The sequence below is a fragment of the Phoenix dactylifera genome, chromosome 1 (assembly GCF_051530095.1).
Source record: "Phoenix dactylifera cultivar Ajwa chromosome 1, Ajwa_hap1_PhDact_Kaust_v1.1, whole genome shotgun sequence".
NCBI lineage: Eukaryota > Viridiplantae > Streptophyta > Magnoliopsida > Arecales > Arecaceae > Phoenix > Phoenix dactylifera.
Genome location: NC_143190.1, coordinates 44,236,793 through 44,252,961, shown reverse-complemented (window position 1 = coordinate 44,252,961; position 16,169 = coordinate 44,236,793). Strand labels below are relative to the sequence as shown.

At 36.8% G+C, this 16,169-nt stretch overlaps 2 protein-coding genes across 5 annotated transcripts; both read right to left on the bottom strand.

The window, feature by feature from the left end:
- Positions 1-304: 304 nt before the first annotated feature.
- On the bottom strand, positions 305-6,855 carry CRS1 (maize chloroplast splicing factor-like protein). Of its 4 annotated transcripts, none has more exons than XM_088702538.2 (9): positions 5,929-6,854; positions 4,488-5,013; positions 4,115-4,245; positions 1,856-2,206; positions 1,600-1,756; positions 1,087-1,379; positions 934-993; positions 644-760; positions 305-573 (listed from the first exon to the last, which is right to left on the bottom strand). In XM_088702538.2, exons 1-9 carry the CDS (start codon positions 6,748-6,750, stop codon positions 547-549), a joined length of 2,484 nt encoding a protein of 827 aa, XP_088558664.2. In that variant the 5' UTR covers positions 6,751-6,854; the 3' UTR covers positions 305-546. The 4 variants fall into 4 exon arrangements, with proteins under 4 accessions (XP_088558664.2, XP_008797623.3, XP_088558659.2 ...); XM_008799401.6 differs by having other exon boundaries at positions 682-760; XM_088702533.2 differs by having other exon boundaries at positions 1,600-2,206; positions 5,929-6,855.
- A 3,298-nt stretch (positions 6,856-10,153) lies between these two features.
- On the bottom strand, positions 10,154-15,586 carry LOC103712820 (protein SAR DEFICIENT 1-like). Its single transcript, XM_088714879.2, has 8 exons — positions 14,826-15,586; positions 14,018-14,093; positions 13,427-13,479; positions 12,683-13,179; positions 11,331-11,491; positions 10,996-11,190; positions 10,814-10,910; positions 10,154-10,724 (listed from the first exon to the last, which is right to left on the bottom strand). Exons 1-8 carry the CDS (start codon positions 14,912-14,914, stop codon positions 10,492-10,494), a joined length of 1,401 nt encoding a protein of 466 aa, XP_088571005.2. The 5' UTR covers positions 14,915-15,586; the 3' UTR covers positions 10,154-10,491.
- Positions 15,587-16,169: the final 583 nt, after the last annotated feature.

Here is a 16,169-nt window from a genome sequence, read left to right as displayed (position 1 = left end):
AAAAAATAATTAAATAAAATAAAATAAATAAAAATAAATAAAAAATAAAAAATGCTGTCAAAGGTGGTAGGTGGATACCAAATGTTAAAGAGATTTATTCATTCTTAAACACAACGAATGCAAAATTTTCCTAAAAAATAAATACTAACCTTCGTCCAAGTGTTCATTCTATAACTAGCGTCTTAGGAGACAGCTGACTCATATAAATGAAGATGATCACATACAGAGCATCTATGCGTGTGAAACCTGAATGACCTGAATCACCGTCATAGCCAATTAACCATAGCCTTTGACAATGGCAATAGACAGGAAAGAACGGAGTAAAGAAATTTTGCATTAAAACATCAATCTGTAGATTCCACTATTTTAGGTTGCAAAGCAAAATTTGTAATCTAGAGAGAACTGAAACAGGCAACAGAATGGCAAGAGTGCATCCTCAGCAGAAAGCACCAACTGGTGCAAATTTTCCTTTGTATATATTCTCTCCTTGGGCTACAAACATATGAAACGCACTACTTGATCAACCTTCTTCTGTTGCAGTGGGGTCTAAGAGCGGCCCATATGAGAGTCATCCTGCAGAGCGAAAGAATGACAAATCCATTAAGTTTGCAATTATGTTATCAAGAAAAAAATGGAAACCTACTACAATATATGCCCCTTTGCCTCCACAAATAACTATACCGCTGCCTGCACTTCCAACACCATTTGGGCACTGGAGTTTTCTAGAAATCATTTTCTTGGTTCTTGTCTTTAAATCTCTCTGCAAAATCAGTTTATTCAAATTAGCTTGCTATATTTCCAGACTTCCAGAAAAAGCAGAGTTCTAATTGCAAAATAAAAAATAGTCCTCTAAGAATGTTAACCGAACCAATGCTATAATCAAACTATAGCCTTGAACCAGTTAGACATAGAAAGGTGATGGAAATAACGCACCACTCTCTGTTTCAATGCGCAGATTGATTTTTGTCTCTGACGGGCAAAGTATTTGAGTGACTTGAACAAAAAGAAGGGGAAGAAGATTAATAGAGTCAATAATGAAATGATAAACAATGAAAGAGATAAAAACATAAATGCATCAATCATTACCCCTCGTCGTTGAATTTCAATAGATCTCTGGAAAGCTTCTCTTTTTGTCAGGAGATTGTCAGGTAGGAGCTTTAAAGGGCGTCCATAGTTCTTCCCACGGTAAAGAATTATGGCATGAGTACTTCTTAGCTTCTCTATTGCAACTAATATCCCACCACTTTCGATTTCAAGCAGCTGTGCTGTATAGGTTATTTGATGAAAATCTTGCTGCTTTGTAATTACTTTTACAACTTCTTTATGCTTCCAGTGCTGGTGAATGTTTCCAATTACGCCATCATAGATACCACGCCTGCCTGTAAGAGGAATCTAGAAATGACTATATTTACATCCAGAATTTCCAGATAAGTTCAGGAAAAGAATAGTTTACCAAGATAAACCTAAAATATTGAAAAGGGGAAAAAAAGAAAAAATATACAGATGCATCTATCAGCAGGAAAGAATTGCAGCAACTGGCTGAAAGAATAACAGTTCCACAGATTACAAAGGCAAGTAGTTTCTAGGTTTGCTCCATACCCAACAACAGCAATTCATCCATTTTTAGACCTATGTTTCGGAAAGTTTGCCTTTCCTCTTCCATCAAGAGTTCCTGGTCTGCAGCCTCCTCTGAGGGACTCCATTGAGAATTAAGCTTAGCCAACTCCTTCTCAGACTTCTCAATCTTCCGCTTAATCTGTGGATCAGAAAAACAAACAAAAAAAAAACAAATTTGCATCAGAAGTTCCATTTGTGAATAGCTTCCAAGAATGCTTATAATGATGACGAATAATACAATAAAAAGTTCGCGTTCTTTCTTCCTAATTTCCTTCTCCAGTTTTGCTCTCTCAGCTTCGAATTGAATCTTTTCCTCAGAGATTCCACTGTTTACAGCAGTATATTTAGATTGAATGTCTTGAAATTCTGTATAAGTTCCAACAGTGCCTGTGCTGTACAGGAATTCGTCAATATCAGAAAACAAGTTGATTGCATTTGTTCGAGCTAGTTCTTCCTTTAGTTGTTGGCCACAGATCTCAGTTTCTCGCTCAGCAATTGAACTTGCAACTCGAGCAGATAGAAAATCTTTGCCTCTATACAGGATGATAAAGTCCTTGTTTCTTAATATCAGAACTCCTCCTGTTAGACGCTGCATTCACGAGCTTCACCGTCAAGCACATGAGGAAGCTTCAGAGAAAGAAGATTTGTTCATTAGGACAGAACTTTCAATAAACTCAAGACATTTGCAACATATACTAAAAAATTATTAAAGAAAAACATTGACATCCTTTTGAAGTTTATTAAACAATCTCTAGTAATTTTGAAGGTAAGAAGTAGAACTTAGATGTTTGCAAATAAACATCTCTCACATTTTAACAGAGGTTTTCTCCAGGTCCATTTGGAGGAAACATCCTGCAACTAAGTTCGTAAAACATGATACTTTAATGTTCTAACCAGAGCATGTAGAAGTAGATTTAATCTAAAGGAAACATGTATAGTAATGTGTAAGTGGGGCTTCTTTGCTTTGTTTTGTGTCTGTTTGTCTGTCTATCTATTTGTGCATTTGTCCATGCATGCTGTGATACAATTTGGATTTGAAGACTTAAATCACAAAAATTTATATTATAATTCAAGTTTACATACTTTTATCTTTATGTATCCTAGCGTTCCTGTAACTAATTTATGGGGTTATTTTTCATAGAGGGTCAGGAATATTATATTATGTAGAATTTGTCTGCAATTCTGATTCTAGGTCTAGGTTGGGTTAGAGAAGGATTTCAGTCGTTATTTTTGTGTTTTGAAGTGATCTCTATAATTTTGTGTGCAATATTTCACGGAATGAAATTTACTACTTTTGGAAGGTTTTTGATTATCCATTTGTTTGGAAAATAAGCAGTTTTGATAACAATGGAGTTTTAGGTTAATTAGGACATATTTCGAGTTAGCTGTGCAAATTAGAGTCCAGATCCACTATATAAGTTGGGAATCCTTTTATGATTCAAGAATATTTCTTTAGATTGTCTAATATTTGAGTGCCTACAGATATGGGTCCATCACCAGTAACAAAGTTTTTATATTTATATTATATTGAATGTATTCCCCCTGTGGACTTCTTTCTTTCCCTTCATATTGTCAATTTTGTCTTTTCAGTTTTCTCCTCATCTATTCCACCCTCTTTTCTTCTGTCTCCCCTCCTTTTACTCTTTTTCTCATTGTTGTTATTGTTTATAAAGACACTATTCAGATTTATCTAGATCTGGAAGTTATTTCAGTTACATGTATATACTTGCATCTCTCGTGCTAAGGGGTTGAATCAGCATGTGTTTTTTTGCATGCGTCCGCACATGGATTTGCATCTGCTTGGATGCTTGTGCATGCATCTATGCATGCATATGCATATGTGTGTGCATGCCCGCATATGTGCACTAGTGCATTTATGTGCTTGTGCATGTGCAATAGCATGCTTGCATGTGTGTGGACATAAACATGGTGCATGCGCATCGTGCATCTGTTTGTGCTGTATGTATTTTTTTATAGTTTAGGGAAGATGGATCTTATTGATCTTTGACAATTTGTAAACATCACTAATCAACAGTCGAAGTATCAATCAAAATAATCTTTATTCATATGATTGCTCTTCCAAACATGAAGGTTAGTCATAATAAAAACATATGTTCTACAGCATGCTGAGTACAGCACATAGGAAGATTGTTGATTAAATAATTCAAGTAAAAGGTTCTTAGAAAAAAAAATAAAAAGGTGTGAAAGGATTCAGAATGTACTTTAAGGCATTATTATAGAGATGAAAGAGGAAAACCCTAATTTTAGAAGAGGTACTGGCTCTTGCATTTCATTAGAATTTGATCTTTGTTATCTTGTGAGAATCCATTGCAAAACTAATCCTAATGTAACATCATACACCATCAGGCACGAAGTATATGTTTGCAACAACAAATGCAAAACTAATATTCCATTTTCAACCAAGCATTCTAAAGTATCCACTCGACATGTTATTTCTTTTTATCACATTGAAAATAAGTGGGAAAAAAAAACTTGCCTTGAGCTCACATGACATCTGCTTGTTGTTGATGTTTGGAATTCCCACTTTTACTGCAATCTTGGCTATAAGACTTTTCTCCCAAAGCTTTATAATAGCAGCAGCCAAGCCTTGAAGTTTTCTAATTTTTCCTTTCATAAATTAAGAAAAGACAAAACAGTTAGAACTCTAAGATTCTAAAACATCTAATTTTCTTATTGCGTTTGTTTGTGATTGTGCATACTCAGACAGATTGATAGATCACTGAATGAATAGAAACAGAAAACAGAAATTCTGCTGCATAACCAATGTCCAAAAGCATGTAACCTCTTTATGGCATACAAAAATACAAATCCTATGAAACTAGAACCCAATTTGGTGTAAGTAAAATTACCAAGGGCAAAATGAGTAGGTAAAGGATGTGCAAGCTTCCGTAGGTATGTCAATTCCTCATCTGTTAGCTTAGCTTTCATCAAGGGAGGGCACAGCCTAAATGGCGGCCTGAAATTGGGGACAAATTCTGGAAGTAAGTCAGCATCTACCGGTAATGGTTTTCGCCACCACCAGTCAATAAAACGAGGACCTAATCCATCCAACAATCTGTCAACTTCTCTCTCATAAAGTGTTCCTTTGATTGCTTCAGCAGCATTTTGTATTTGCCACTCCATATTGGATGTATGAGTATTCTCTATGTCTCCATCCTGCTGGATGACAGATATGTTTGTGATTTCATCGCATTTTGTTGGCGGAATTGCACCACCATCTTCAGATATGCCAAGGTTAAGTTTTGATGAAGATGCTTCCCCTCCAATGGTAATGGCTGAATTATGAGATGCTTCTGGAACCAATGAATAGTTACTTCCTCTGTGAACAACAAGGGTATCTCTTCTGCGCCAAACAACCAAGCCACCAGTCTTTGTCTGCCCAATATATGAACAGAAAATAAACTATATGAAATAGCAGAATATAAAGATTACGAGCAGTTGGAAGCTAAGTTCAATTAAAACTCACACCCATCAAAACTGAGATAATATTCATAACATCATAGTACGTGTTAAATAAAGGAGATTGCAGCCACGCATATAATATTCACAGGACATCACCAGGTATTACTATACATAACTAACTGGGGGCGGGTTATAAGAATAACTAATGTATGTGACGATAACAAATTAGATTTACTCAGCAATATTTAACTGGAACGTCATGTCCAGCTTGATGTCAAATTTTGTGAGATCATGAAGACTATTTAACTATCCTAACAAAGTCAAAACTTATAGCAGAAGATAGAGAAGGTAATTAATATATTGAATGTGCTACATTCAAGTAGAGCATAAAACAAGAACAATATTCACATTGGATTGATTGTCTTCAAATTCTGGAGTTGTGGAATTGCCTCTGAAGTGCATTGTCATTTCCTACTTGCTGATTTTCAGCGAAGTGATCAGAAAAAACATGGATCAAGACACAAAATCTTAGATTTTAATTCTCAAACAGTTTATGAATTTTGTGGGAGATCAAATACCAGATCCCCACAGGTCACTTCCAAAAACCACTAGGCACAGACAGTTATAGGACATCACCAAGCTGATGGTGTGTAATTGCAAGAATCATCTCCAAAATGGAGGCTTTTATTTTGTAGGCTGAATATATATTTATAGATGTAGGAACAGATGCCTGATCTGATAGCTCGATACTGCATCGAATCAAATTTTATTGCAATTTGTTTCCACGTAATTGAGATCGTAAAAAAAAATGAATCCAATTACCAAAAACTAGATTGAAGTGACCCCCAAAAAACAATCATAAAAGCAGAAAATTGGCGAGCAACTGACCTCAAGAATCTCATGAGCTCTGTCCATGTTCCGCCGCAACGGCTCGACAAACTTAACCATCGCAAGCTCCCCCTTGCTCCAAGTTCTCCGAATCTCATCGACCACCTCCTGCGTCACCCCGGCCTTCTTCGCCTTCACCCATTTCTTCATCCTCCTCGCCTCGCCGCGCAGCCTGGCCAGCACGTCCCCCGTAAGGGTCAGCTCCGCAGCCGTGGGCTGCTTCGCCTTCTTCTCCCTCCTGAAGACCAGCTTCTTCTCCACCCCCACCCACGGCGACCTCCTGGACGGTCGCCACCGCGCTTCGCCATCGCTGATGTTGAGAGAAACGCTGAACTCAGGCGACTCGGCTTCGCCTGTTGCATTCTCTTCTTCCTCCATGGGATGGATTTCTTGGAGTTTGGTGATGCTTCTGATGATGCCGCGCATGGCTTGCCGGCTTCTACCGCTGCGGACCTTGTCGGTGAGGGAGCGGTCCCGGGCGGGGTCGTCGTCGCCGCGGCCGCCGTCGCCGCGGGGCTTCTTCTTGTGAGGATTGGAGAGGTCGAGGACTTGGTCGGCGGGGAGGAGGAGGGGGCCTCTCATCCAGGGGGCAGTAGGCATCTTGACGGCGCCGGCGAGCGGCCATGGTGGCTTCTCCGAAGACAGAGGGCTCTGGGCTTTATCTTGGGGGATGAGCTTGAGAGGGGGAGGAGGAGAGTTGAGGGGTTTGGCGGAGGAGGAGAAAGCAGTGCTCGGGGAGAGGGATTGGAGATTATCTGGACGGTGAGGAGGGCAAGGTTTGGAAGAGGCAAGAGAGGAAAAGAAGAGGGCGGAAGGAGGCATTGGAAAATTAGGATAAACAGAGCCTTCTTGGTGCTTCCTCTCTGCTACCTAAATATCTCACAAGTGAAAACCCCACAACCACTTGACAGGCTCCGGGGACGGAGGAAAGAAACAAATAGAAACCAAGATAATAGTCTAGCATCAAAATTTAAGAAAACAGTAGATTTTTTTCGCCTGAGGGTCCATCGATCTATCAGTAAAATTAAACTAGATTTTTGGATTCATAAGGTCTATATAAATACATGCCCTATCTGGCCTAAATTTTAGGGGAGAAAAAAAATCTCTATAATTTGTTTAAATTTTTCTATAAAATTAAACTGAAAATTTCATAAAATTTATAAGTTAGATTCACACAATTATAGGCTACAATCGCTAGGCCTGTATTCATAAAATACCCAAAAATAATTTTAGAGTGGGCAGGTCGGAATACTATAGGAAGAAAAAAACTTCAACAAGTCTTTTTTTTTTTTTTTTCTCTCTCTCTAGGGGATTTAGGCCAGTCCACTTCAATTTCTGAATATTTATACACGTAGGTCTAGCCCAGCTTAAGATCATCTTACTGGTCCATTGACCTAATCCACAAATTTTACAAATTGTACAAGATTTTCAGCCCAATATCTAAATAGGCCCTATAGGTTTCTTTTTCTTCTTAAATTATACAGTCTTTTTAAATAAAGCCCATATCAATCCAATTCCTCTATAGACCAAATCTTGTGGGAGGATACAGTCCAACATGCCTATAGATGAGATTTAGACCAAAACTATGACTGAATTTTTGAAGAAAATGGATGCTAGCAAGTCTGATTTCTATAGGAAATCCAATCCAAACTTACTGAATTTCCCAAACAGACCCTAAATAATATATATTATTGGATAATTTTACTACTAGGTATACCAAACAGGTAAAACATAAAATTAAAATGATTGGTATAAAATTGACAATACCTATGGTTCTATACTGTATGATGGGAACGCCCACATTAGGCTGGTGGCCATGGAATCAAAGCGTTTCATCATGGTTCAAATTATGTGTTACACATGCTGACTACTAATCTTTATCTATTAATATTATAACGCTAACTCTGGTCATGAGGCCTTTCATGATGCTGGTGTTTCCACGTGTTTTCCCACTCTTCATCCACTTTCCGTGCATCACATTTCCCCAATCCTGCCCTAAATTTTGATTAATTGGAGAATTACGTTGCTAACCTAGGTTTATACTCTTCCCCTGAAATTTATTATCTTATTTTCTATAAACATGTGCATTGCACATCCAACACTCAGTGTTATATAAAATGCAAACTCCCATCCTTGCTTCTCCCTTCTTGACAATCTATTCAAAAGCTAACTTCTAGCTATGCTCGAACTAACTCAAAATACTAATATATAAATAATTTGAATATATTATATAATATTTTAGTTATTATTATTTATATAGATAATTATAAATATAAATTAATATTGATAATATCGAGTAAAATGTGTTTCGATTAAAAAATTAAAACATAATCAATATTCTTACTTCAAATATATCAAAAGAAATCTTGGATAATTTTAAACTTTTACCAGATTTTTCACATAAGCTGTTCTTGTATAGCTCAAGCTCAGCTACAAATTAAATGAGCTACCTCCGGTTTGGCTTCAATTATTAAAGAAGCCAACCTAGGGCTAGACCTTGCTCAATTGGTGTTTGGCTTGTTGATATCCCACTCTTGACCTACAGTGGATAGAGAAGATCTATGACTCCAAGTTTCATAAACATTATGTATTGCATATGCCTCACTTTAGTTATCCTAAATTTCTAACCAACATTAGGTCCTGCCAAAACGCACAAGAAAACTTAGTTACACTCTTCCACTTTCAATTTTTTCGGCTTCCCAGCTGCATCCAAAAGGCCTTCATGCACCAAAAGCAGTCCATGTCTGATGCCAAGATTGGGCAGATCTTTAGATGCAAGGGAATTCAGAATCATCAACTTTTCAGAACCAAAGGCCTTATCATCAAGTCCAAGCAACTTAGCCTCGTTAGCCCTTAAACTAACACTTCTTTGTACTTTATAACCTAAATAAGATGTTCCTTCCATTAGCTTGAGCTTAGGCTTCACAAATGTGGAAGAAGGCACATTAGGAGATTCGGGGTGGCAATTGAGTTTGGTTGGATCAGATATGGGTTGGGTCAGATATGGGCCGGGTCAAAAATTTATCAACCCAAACCCGGCTTGATTATTAAATAGTTTAAAATTTCAGATCTGAATCCGAACTATTTATTAAAAAAATAATCTTACCCAACCCACATAACTATTTATTAAACAAATAACCTGACCCAACCCACGTAACTAATTATTAAACAGGTCAAGTCAGGTTAAATAGATTTTGAACGGATTAAATAGATTTAAACAGGTTAAGCGAATCAGATTAAATATGTTAAAAAGAAGTTAAGTAGATTTCAAACATGTTAAACAGATTTTAAATAGGTTAAATGGGTCGGATCGGATAATGATCCGACCCAATTATTAAACGAGTCAAAGATCTAAACATAAACTTAACCCATTTAATAAATATGTCTAGACAAGTTGATTGAAACCTGCTTATGTTAAATCTAAATATACTTAAAGCAGGCCGTTTGTGAGTCAGATTGATAGGTCGGATCGTAAATTGCCAACCTTATTCAAGACAAGCCAAGAGTTCTTCAAAGTTATCTAATTTTATGAACAATTATGGGCCGTGAAAATGAACTCCCATTTTACCACAAAAAAAAAAGAACTCCCATGAAGTCATTCATTAAGACAACATTTGAAAATTTTAAATCTTAAAGTCATGACTTTGCTTTTAGTTGGTTCAAAATTTTTATTTTTTTAATAATTTAGAATTTTCAAAGATGTTTCATTGTTTTAATTTTAAAAGGAAAGGAGGGAGACCGACCATACTATAATTGTCCAAGTCCATTTCGGGATGCATCATCCAGTAATCGAACTCAGAACCTCACATTTGACCGCTATGGCAGTTCACCAAAGTTAATAACATAATAGAAGTAGAAAGCTACAAACTTTAGCAACTCTACTGAAATTAAAATTTTCAGTTTTAGATTTTAGAAAAATGTAAATTTCTACAAATAATCAAATAGACATATTCCATAATAATATACTATAATTTCTCCAATTACAAAATAGCATGATTATATGGTACATCTAAATGCAACTTTTAGTAAATGAAGAATGAAAAGTCTCTCCGTGATGTTTTGTTTTCTGGTTTTATTGAGTACGTCCATACTCGTGTACTGTGAAACGCCCACTAAGGTTAAAAAAAAAAAGAAGTAAAAAGTCTGTGGTGTTGTATAGCAAGTAACCATGCGTAGGGAAAAGATATTTTCCTCCACTTCGATGAGTAAATTTCATGCCAAAAGTCTGTAATAAGACAATTTTTCTTGGTTCCTTAAGTGGATCCGAAAGGTCTAACAAGAACACTGACTTTCATCATTGTAATATTAGAGCTGAGGGGTTTGTATCACAAATAATGGCGAACACTTGGGCACACCAACACAAACACACCATGTTTTATTTGCTTATATCTGAGAATAGGCAACCAGGGCAGTGCAAAGGGGTTGTTAACACATTTTTGTCTAGTGTGTTTTGGAGAGGGATTTTATACACCCTTCTCTATACAAGTAACAAAGTATCCTCTTAGCACACAGCCTTCCTACAGTCTCTAGCTCAAATTCAAATGGAGATGGCCTGAACTAAATCTAAGACAGAGTTGTGTCTGATGACAAGTCCGACATATCGCAGGCATCGCCTTGTTGAACTGTTGGCTGTCGAATTTCTGTTGTTGTTTGCAGCCAGCAACTTGCTTCCACTTGAGGATTGTTCACAAGACCTCCTACTTGATTGAATTCCAAATTTTTGTAGTCTGGTCGCATGCTCTCTTGATGACCTGAATACCTGGAGGACCCCATAACTACTTGCTGGGCTGGCTCATCTGCAGACAACTTCAAGACATTAGACCAATATATGAACAATAAGAAGACAGTTAAATGTTACTTGGGGATGAGGAAGGGAACTTGGTACCATGCAATAAAGCACTATACGTATTGAAGGATCCATCAACCTCTTCCACCCTATCCCAGTGCCTGTATGCTTCTAAGACCAGCTGTTCTACATAACTCTGCATCAGTTTTTAGGGACACTGTTAGAAGTGTCAAAAGACCTACAGTCTTATATTGGGCATGGGCACTGAATCAGAAACTCACTTTCTGCATATGAGTAAACTGGTTTGGCCAGCATGTTAATCCATCAAAAACAGCCCCCATGACTTGGCATATGGGGTTCAATAGAACAGCGCAATTAGACGCGCGAAACAAGTATTGCCCGTCGCCGATGTCGCAAGTCCTCGCATGATTGATTGTTACTTCCCACATTCGATCCGACATCCCCATTCCGAGCGTCTGGTTGAATTCAAGAAGTTAGATATTGCATAGCTTTATAGGACACAGTGTATGCATTTGCTATGATTGCAGTAGTCCAAGAATGAAGTTTGGGAACTTGGAAGCATGAAAAATGAAAGTTTAATTAGGATAGTGCTTGCCTGTCGGAGGTGATGAGGATCCAAAGACCATAACTTCAACAAGTCTTGGACCGTGTTGATGCCCTTGGAAGCTAGCCTCCTATGAAAGGCCCCATCCTTCCCTATCTTCTCCAGTCGCCAAACCTCATCTCCAAGAGTTGGTGGGTGGTGCTTTCTGTACACTAGATAGATTTGGAATTGGTTAAGTCATATTAGTTGGAAGGAGCTATGGAAGGAGTTGAAAACCGGGAAAAGAAAAGGAAAACAAAATAGCAATTGATACTGAATAAACATTTGATTACTTGCACATGAATAATAACGAACAATGGAAAAACAAAGAGATAAATAAAAACACTTGCAATGACAAAGATTGTATCCTTTAATAATAAATAGTGGCTAAAACCTAGTACTTAAAAGTTTTTGCACAAGGGTGTATTTTGCTTGTAGTTATCTATATATTAACAGAAAATGACATGGATGGACCAAAATTTTTGGTATACTTAGGTGTACCATAGTAAGCCACTTCACAGAGATTGGTTAATTATATAGAGCTCCAATCCCCTAGCGCCACATGGAATGTCGACATTGCAAGAAAAGTATTGTGGCAATAGTCTTAGCATTTCGGAAACATCATGTAAAATAGTCATGGGTAGGTCTTCTGTTTGATGGTCAAAGCATATCCAATGAATAGGAACTCGATTTGAATGAATCTGGTTGAAGCTGATCACACATTACTTTAGAAAAAAGTAGCATATATTAAGTTGATTTCTTAATGTCAACTGGGGCCCAACAGCTTTGATTATAGAATTCAAAGAATAGACCATGAGTCTTCCAAGAATTTCAAAGTCCACCTAAGACTTGAACTGGTGCAATTATAGTTTAGGTGCTTATAATCAGTGCCACATGTACTAAAACTCATTTATTTTCGATAAGCCAATTAGGTAGATTATCTGTCTTCTTGATGCTAAAGATAAATTACTCGCTATGATTTGGGTTGAGAATTTCAAATTTAGTTTGTCAATGTTTCTGAAAATCAATTCTTATTAATTTGTTTAACCATTGTTTTTAAATTAAGATTTGTGCAATTACGATGTTGATTGAAAAGGCCAGAACTGCAAGCAAAAATCGTAAAAAAAAAAACAAATTTGTCCGATGCTATCACATTATAACCCTGATTATTTTATGAAATATAAAAGAACTATTCATCACCATATGGATAAAAAAAAAATGGAGTTTGTATTAATTTGATGGGTAAAATACTTGGATAATATGATTATAACATCTTAAGCCATGGATGGTCTTTAAATGACCATTCAATACTATAGAGATATCACTATAACATGAATGGCAAACAAGTTTAAAATTATACTCACGTTCTCCTCGATGATCTTTGACGACAAAAGGTTCTGTCATTGCTTCTTTAATCCTTGGTCCTTCCTTACTCCCCAGCACAATTCTGGCACCAAGTCTGAAGTTTCTGCTCCTTATCCAGCTTGAATTATCCGTGAAAGCAAGTTCTCCAATGGAAGCAATCCCATCTCTTAAGTTGACGAGAACATCCCCGATAAGCAATGGTCTTTTCCCTGATCTTTCTCTAATGATGCTGTTCTTGAACTCTTCACTGGTCCAATCCTCATGATACTCCGAAGGAAAATCTCCGTCAAGGACCACTATTTCTACTTTCATGGATGATGGTAGTGGGTTGAGGGGCCTTTTCCCATTTTTTGTGTCTATGAGGAGGATTTGGAGTGGATTATTATCTTCATCTTCTATCTTGCTCCCTGTGAAGATTGGGAGTGAAAGTGGTTTATTGAAAATAAGCTTGAAGCTTGATGATGATTCTGCTACTTGGACTTGCATTTGAGGAGATCTGGAAAGATATAAGACAATCAAAATGTTTTTTTTATTGCTCATGTTAGCTATATTCTGGAACTTTGGCAACTCCTCTCACTTACATCTCAATATATATATATATATTCTCGAAATATGGATTGTGTAGTTAGAGAGAGATTACTAATTAGATTAATAAATTGAGTCACTGAATGGTAGCTGAAAGAAAGCTCCTAGAAGAAGTGCAATCAAACTAATAGTGCTAAAGAGAGTGTCAATAATTGTACCTCTGAAGTGCTTGGGCACCTTGAAATAGTGCATGCTCCACCTCCTCTTTAACCTAAACAAATAGAAGATTCTTACAAAACGGACAATTGGACAACTAAAATTCATGCAATGAAGATTGTTTATTCTCCAGCATATATTTTTCAGCTTAATTTTAATACTACAATGAACTTGCATTGATTAACTTGTTCCAAATCATGGAAATCTAACGCTATTCTCCAAAGAACAAGGAAGATGAAAAGAAATATAACACCACAAATTCAAGAAACCTTTTGGCTAATTATCAACAAATTGCAAAGAGCTAAGTTGAGGAATATTTATCATTACTTCTTGAATTCTCACGTAAAGAAAATGCAACAGAAGTGATTTGCTAATATTCTGTTTCTAGCTATTGACAAAAGGTTAAGCATCTAAATCTAAAAAGGACTATTAATCTCCAACAAATTGGGAAATAACCAGAATAAGGCCAGTTGACTCAGCATAAACAATCAGATGATTTCCTGACAGGAGGACTATAAATCCAACTCCCCAACTAATTATAGGAATAGAAGATAACGAAGAAAACAGGATTAAATATGAGAATTTTGTCATACCACTCTTCGAAGCAAGGGTTCCAAAGCCATACAGAAATTCTGCACCGATTGTGCCTTCACAGCTTCCCCAATTATACTGTTAAGGGCAGGAGGGAACAAAACAATACAAAATGTCATGCAAGCAATATGAAAAGATATTAACAAGCTATTCTTAAAAAAAAAAGAAAGTGATATGAACAAGTGATATGACAATGATATATAGAAACTTATATACAGTTGAAACATCACAGAGCAATATCACAATTCATAAAACCAATGCTCTAAGATAATTTCCATGAAATTTATCTCTAGTTATAATTTGATTAATTTCAGGCCTGTAAAATAATATACACGACCCATATAACCTATATTTCATAATCTCAGATAGAAGCTCGGGAGATCTAAAAGATATCGATGATCTAAAAAGCACTGCATGAGGAACTTTAATTTCTTGATCACCCAATGACCCCGTCCAGGTAAGTGCCCATGTTTGTTTTGCTCTCTGGCTTCAGGTTCCATCTCTAATGAATATATATATATATATATAGACACACACACATATACATATATATATACATATATATATATATATATATATATATATATATATATAATTTAATTGCAAGATGAAGGTCATGGTTCTAAAACAGTAAGCAAGAAGAAGAAGAAGAAGAAGCGGAGGAGGAGAGCTTCTTGGGTATTGAAATGTTCAATTTGGTCACTGAAAATCTGAGGTTGTTAGGCCTCTTTAAACTGCAAGCCATGATTCAGTGTGCATGTGTGTTCATCCATATGGAATATTTAGACGTTATGAGAGCTGGCTACGGACGTCGAGAAAGAAGACGGGGATCGCATCCGTTTGTCCTCCTTTGGGTCGAGCTCGTGACCGGATGCATCGCGGAGCCTTTTGCCTGCCATTTTGGCACTCTAGTAGAATGGTTTGTTCGATGGAAGATTTCAGCGAGCAAATTCAGAGAAGGAGAAGATGAGAGCAGCAGGAAGGGGTCACAGAAGCCATGGGAAGGACAGGCATTGTATTTATATGGAGAACTGAGCTGTTGGAATGGGACCGTTACGTGTATTATAATAACTACGAGCGCAGAAGGTGCAGAGCGCGTGCTTGGAAGATGAGAGGAAAGGTAAGACTGACGTAGAGAAAGCGGACGTCATCCGGTTGAAACTTCAACTACTGCCAACTACCACCATTCAGTGGACGTCGTTAACATTTAACGTCTTTTCCTATGAAACAGTTCTGTCAGGAAAAAGAAGAAAAAAAAGGAACCAAAGTGCTTGATTAAGCTCATGCACCACATGGAATGAGGATCTCATTGGGGGAATGAAGAAGGCCATGACTACCCGTATTCATTAAAAAATAAAAGGGAGCAGAAAAAGAAAAATATCATTTTCCCACAGTCCTGAGCGGGTCTTGAGCGATCATATTATCCTTGAAAAAAAAAAAATCTAGAAGTTCCGAGGATTTAATTTGCATTATGGTGTCAATTTGACACCCAGTCTTTCTATATAGCACCAAAAACGGCCTCTACGTCAAATATGCGGAGCATTTAACAAAAAAAACATAGCAGTACTTCAAGGCAAAAATATCATTTTTTTTTGAAATGGTTAATAATATATAACCAGATTTTATTCAACTTGATTGATTATATTTGTCAAGTCATTAATATGAAAATTTGCAATACTAGAAAGAACTTTTGGCCTTTTATTTTTTTTTATAAAAAAAGCTAAGTGAAATACTTAAGAGTTCCATTACTACGAAAGAGATTGTTGTAGCTACAACAACTCAGGACTTCATCCAAAATGACTGATCAGAAAGTATTTTTTTTAGATTTTTTAGTTATGTATGATTAAGTATTCCAGATATTCTCGACGAACTTTTAGAGTAACATTGCTTCCATTCTGGCACCGGCGTTAACTTGTTTTTTTTTTAATTGTGCAGGGTTTGATACATTGGCTTTGTCGGATGGTGAAGCATATTCGCCCGACACGGTGGGACCTCATGTTTTCGTGTTGACTGTTGACTGCTGACTAACAACCCACGGTTGACGCATACGTGGACTAGACTCTGAATATTCTTAATTTTGCGCGTAGAACGGTCAAGGTACACAAAATAAAAAAACACAAACGGTTAGATACGCAGTACTAATCGCAGTTTTGC